We start from the raw sequence: 6,000 nt of genomic DNA on the forward strand, positions 1-6,000 counted from the left end.
AAGAGAGACAGAGGATGAATAGAGAGACTGTCTTTGTGGCTTAATAGCAAGAGTTGAATAAATAATGAATGAGAGAGAGAGGGAAGGATGGATGGGTGTATGTGTGTGTGTGTGTGTGTGTGTCTGTTGGATGCGTTGAGCTTGACATGTTAACATGTTCCAGATTGGTATATGCTGTTCTCAGCTATTCAGAGCTCACCATTGGAGCCTGCAGGGTTAAGCTCACATGGGCCAAATTAACATGGCACCAGTTAAGCCCTGTGACATATCCCCTACCCCACTCACACACATTTATGTTCCCATCACCCTCCAGCATGTCATGAGCAACCACATGGGAAGCACATGGGGGATGTGATCTGACCAAAAAAAAAAAAAAAAAGAACAAAAAAGACTCGGCCACTTCTTGCACACACTTCTTTCAAGGTGGTCCATCCAGAGGCCATGGTACATCAAAATTAACAATGGCATTTAGAGGGGTGGAATGGACAAATGTTATGAAATATGAGCCTTTTAAGCTCTAATTTGAAGATTCCAAATGTCTTGGATGACTTGGTGTTTTTCTAACTCTAGTGGTTTAGTAGGTACAGTACAACAACATTCAGTACCTCCAGGATTTTGCAATCGAAATGAAGGCAAAATCAAGGAAACTCTGCAGTATTCAGAGGAGCTTGCGATTTTTCAAAATTACCTCAAATTTTCCACAGATTTGAGCCAAGACGCATCATGTGACATCATCACAACACACCATGTGACGTCATCCCAACACGCATTCAGCCAAAGCCCTCTTCTAGTTACGTGCCTTGAACATGAGTACAGCTAAAAGATCTCATTTACCAACAAATTTACCAACATCACTGTGAAAGACCGTGCAAAACAATTTCTTGCAATTGCAATTTCAACAATTCAAGTAGTTTTCCGCAAAAAAAAAAAAAGCACAAAAAACAATCACAATAAAAAAAATCGGAAAATCCTGTACGGACTGAACATTGGAACTCTTGTTCCTGTCCACAAATCACACCCCCAGTATTTCCAGCTTTTACTCACTCAGCCATTCAACTGCTTGAATGCCAATTAATAACAGTACAACCACGTTCATAATTAACGCTTTAAACAGACTCATACTGATCTGCTGCTGCGGGAATGATTCAGAGTGCTTTTGCTGTCCAGTTTTTCTTTTTAATGAGCTACCATTTGCCCTAATTCCAGGCAAAAGTTTTTTGACACCGTATATTAGCATTTCATGCATATTTAGCATGGTTAAGCTCCAAGCAATAATATTATTATAAATGCTCTCAATTTGTAAAATCTAAAAAAAATACATAAATAGTGGCATATGTGATATAAGCAACTTTAATGTATTTGAAACAATTTGTATATAAATGGAAAACGCTTGTAAAAATGTTATTATTGCTATCTGTAACTGAAATTTTGACTGTTTTAGAAACGTTGACCAGATATCTAGAACTCAACTAATAAAAATGTCTTTGTAGATAAGAGAAATTAAAATTTCATGTAAATCAATGGTAATATATGATTAGTCAGAAGTACACGGCATCTATGTCATTCTGAAATTATGTCTAGTTTAAACTTTCAGCATAGATATTTAAAAAAAGGAATTTTCACTGTAGATGTTTCATTGAAATTCCATTGTAAATATCTTGATTTGAAGTTTTCCATTGTGAATATCTTGATTTGACGTTTTTCTTGTCAAAATTGTATTCAACTTTGTAGAGTTGGAGGTATTTCAGTCTATAATGTCATAATGGTAGCTTATTAGAAAATATCAGTTTACTATAGAGTACTTTTACATTTTATTCCTTTAGTTAATTATACAAAACCTACTAAAACCTTCTTAGTAACTGCTGAGAGGCAGCAAAATGTAAGACAGATGCTGGAACTGTCAAAACTGTGAATGTATGTGATAATGTTCAAAAGGAAATGACCAGCATGTGCTATGCAGGATTATTGTAAAGTCAGTCTGTTTTGTTTCGGATTGTTTATTGGCATAATAGAAATAATGTATTGGCTCTTGAGTGGTGTAACAGAATAGCATTCACCTTATCATCTGAAGATGGCGAGTCTGAAGGCAGGGTGCCATCCCATTGCGGGGCACAGTCACTCACACACACATTCACACACCCATTCACACACTACGGATAATTTGGAAATGCCATTCATTCTACAATGCATGTCTTTGGACTGGGGGAGGAAACCAGAGTTCCCAGAGGAAACCCACGAAGCATGGAGAGAACATGGAAACTCCAAGCACACTGAACTGAGGCAGGATTTAAAAAAAAAAAAAAAACTAGCGTTAGAAAATATGCAAAACTTCTCAAACAAAAATGTGGTTTCTTTCATTCCCTAACTATAGACAAAACCCGAGAGTCCTCACCGTACCATTTGTCCTTTTCTAGACTTCGTGAAGAGGACACAGGGTTCAAACAAACGTGCAGCTTTACCCCTGTTTCACTGTCTGCAGACATATGGACTCTGTCTGCACTCTGCTCATAGTGCATGCTCTCAACAGCAACTCTGAGGATGACATGTGCTCTGTATCTCGCCCTTTCACCATTACAACATCATTCACTCATGGTTTAATGCATCTCATAATATAGAAGGAGTTTATATTTGTACATGGAGCATGTCATGAGTCTGGCTTTGTATAGGATCTGCGAAAATGTTTTGCATTGTTTAAAACAAATGTAAAATGAGTTGACACTAGTTATTCGACATGTTTATTACAAGAGAGGCATCTATTTTAATAAAGTGTCTCTCTCTAACTTAAATCAACTGGATGTTTCATCTTGTATATTCAGCGAATTCTGAAGTCATACAATAAAGACATTGTTATTGCGGTGTTGTTAGATACAGGAGAGACACCTCAGCTGTCTCAAATATTTGAGTGAAATGATGACTTTTAATTTGTATGAATGCCAGTAATTTAGGAACCTTGTCTCTGAGTGTAGGTTATTAACAGACAGGCTCGCTCAAACTATACTCGACTCCCTCGGTGTTGCTTTCCAGTCTGTCTATAAGAAGACGTTACTGAAACAAACGTATTGTTTTAATATCTCCCACACTTTTCCTCTCTCACTAGGGTAGTAGAGGTTCATATAGTTTGGATGCTTCTGACTGAAAACAATTGGAAAAAGGGATTGCAGATGGAGGAGCGCATGTTAATGACACACAGCTGAGCTGCACTGCTGATTTCCTTTGATTCTTTACGGATTCATTTGTGAGGAAGTGTCTACAGCTCGATCAAACCCAACCCTGTCCCTAAGTCACATAAAAGGAGCTATATGGTGTCCTGGATTAACCTCGTAAACGCGAAGGAACTGAGCCCGCATTTCCACTCCACTCTTTGAATTAGAGATTCACAGTGGGTCTGGAGCCTGTCCTGGGAACATTGGGTTCAGGGCAGGAATACAGTTGAGGTCATAAGTTTCGATATACCTTGCAGAATGTGCAAAATGTTAATAATTAAAAAATAAATAAAAGGATCATAAAAATTGCACTATGTATTTTTTACTTAGTACTGCCCTGAATAAGCTATTTCACATATTATTTTGTTTAAAGATCTTTCTTTTTTCATTTAGTATAGCCCTTCAGAAGTTACATAAGATATTTACATGTTTCCCAGAAGACAAAATTATAAAAATTCATCATCAATTGATCATCCTGTTCAAAATTTTACATATGTTAGTCATCTCTATAGTAACAACTCAATCACAGGGACTTGTATGGCCCATGTGCCATGTCATCTACAGTTAATAATAAACTCTTTTTTTTTTTTTCTTTAAAGTACAATTGTTGAATTGGTTAAGCTTTCTGTAAGGTCACGTTTATTTAACATTTATTGAAGGAGTCTCCAGTGTCAATTGCTGTTGTATGATAGGAACGAAACACTTCAGGACATGCTGTTTACAAGTAACAGTAACTCTGCTTGATATTGGATTGCATCACACCACCTCGTCATTGATTATTTTGTCAGGCAAGTTATGGTTAGAATTTAAGCCTTCCTTCTACCCAGTTCTACCCAGTTAAAGACCGAGAAGACATTTCGACTTTCCCATATATGGTCTTAAGGACACACCCACTCAGAATGGCTGTCATTTCCATATATGCACTCAAAGACAGGCCTTCTGTGGTAGATAGAGAGGATGGGCATACTGGGATAATTAGTCTTTGTCTTAATTTCTGTCCCCCAGTTAATATCTGCTTGTATTACACATATTTATTAAATGAAAATGAAATTGGAAATGATTTGAGAAAAATGGAGGATAATCTTCATATTCATACCTTTGCTGCACCAAACCCTTTGCTTTTTCCATTTTCCCTTTAATTTCGCCCTAATCTGTTTTGGGTTCTTTAAGGACCTTTTGATTGAAAGTTATTGTCTCATTAGAGTAATTGGAAGCCACAAAAATATACGATCTGATCCTTGTAAATCTTGAAGCTTTGATGAAATACGTGCAGAGAAATGTGGCGTTCCAGTCGCAGAAATTTTACCGACTCTTGGACTTTTTCAAGCAGTAACCACAAAAAGAGGCTCTGGCTTTAAAGTTTAACAGCACTTGTTCCTCTCACCCCTCCACTTTGTAGTGTGCGGGGTTTCCATGGGGAGGGGGGGGTCTGTTTATGGGCTTTTGTAATTAGCGTAGAGCCTGTAGCCACAGTGCTGGCCTTCATTAGCTGTTATCACAATCCAAATAATGAACTGCAACATATGGGCACAGTTTTATATATATATATATATATATATATATATATATATATATATATATATATATATATATATATATATATATATATAGAGAGAGAGAGAGAGAGAGAGAGAGAGAGAGAGAGAGAGAGAGAGAGAGAGAGACGAGGTAGGCAGTCTGTTTGTAGTTTTGTGACTAAGTAAAATGGCATGGCATCATGGCGTTTTTGCCATTGAGCAGTGAGAATGAGTCACCTTTGAAACCCAACAAGGCTGTGGTGATAATAATAATGGTGGAGCAACACCACTGTTGTTCCTGACGTTCATTCACATCCCTCTTTCTTTCCCTCTATATCTCCAGGTATCTTTTGGTTTGCGATTCTCCGTCCAGAGGTTAGAAGACGCTGAACCTCACATTGGCTTCGAGCTGCAGATCCATAGGTGAGATACACATCCTTTCCAACGTTCTATGATCTATTCAAAAATTGTTTAAAAACAATTAAAAATCAAACAAGCTTGACACCTTTGGGTCTTTCTAAGATGATGTGGAAGAACGTGGAGCTTTCAGAAGCGTAATATTATGGGCACATGATGAACAGGAGGTGTTTTTGTTACTTAATATAGTCTCACATTCATAATATTTTTTTCAATAAAAACATTCCATGATCATTTATAGATTAGTGGTAAAGTTGTTTTCATCTTCATTGTATGATCTTTAAGTAAGGGATAAAATACTTTATTATGGGAAAATAATCAACGACGGGGTTGTGTGATGCGGCCTGACATAAAGCAGAGTTCCTTTTACCACTTTGAACTTGATTGTTTTCCTGAAATAGCACAACCAGAAGTGTTTTATTTGCCCTTGCCAAAGAACCCATTTTTTAAAATGAATCAACAATATGTTCTACATTTCTCCATCTATAGTTACAGAGATCTTTTGATAGAAAGTGCTGACACTGGAGGCTCCTTCCAAAATTGCTAAACATCTCCTCACCACGTTTTCCGAATCCATTAATGTGGAGCGTACATAAAAAAAGATCTTGTCTAAATTGTTACTATAGAAACGATGACCTCTTAGAACAAGCGCATTACTATAAACAGTACAGCGTTTTCCCTTCATCTTACTTGCCTCTGCTCTCTCTATCTCTTTATCCTAACCATCACCCCTTTCTCTATCCATCTTTCCTGCTATACATCACCCTTTCCGCTATGCATTCCCTCCTCTCCTCTGTTTTTTCTCGTTCATTCTGTCTCACCTGCTACTTACTTTTCTTCATTCTGTTTTTTAAGTCCCTCGT

At 37.2% G+C, this 6,000-nt stretch overlaps 1 protein-coding gene across 1 annotated transcript in view; it reads left to right on the forward strand.

Annotated features, from left to right (window-relative positions):
• itga8 (integrin, alpha 8) overlaps nucleotides 1-6,000 on the forward strand; it is a 109,291-nt gene that overhangs the window by 79,061 nt on the left and 24,230 nt on the right. Inside the window, exon 22 of the mRNA XM_017453733.3 lies at nucleotides 5,064-5,143. Coding sequence (XP_017309222.1) covers nucleotides 5,064-5,143 — 80 coding nt within the window. The remainder of the gene's footprint in view (nucleotides 1-5,063; nucleotides 5,144-6,000) is intronic.

This window comes from Ictalurus punctatus, chromosome 23 (assembly GCF_001660625.3).
Source record: "Ictalurus punctatus breed USDA103 chromosome 23, Coco_2.0, whole genome shotgun sequence".
NCBI lineage: Eukaryota > Metazoa > Chordata > Actinopteri > Siluriformes > Ictaluridae > Ictalurus > Ictalurus punctatus.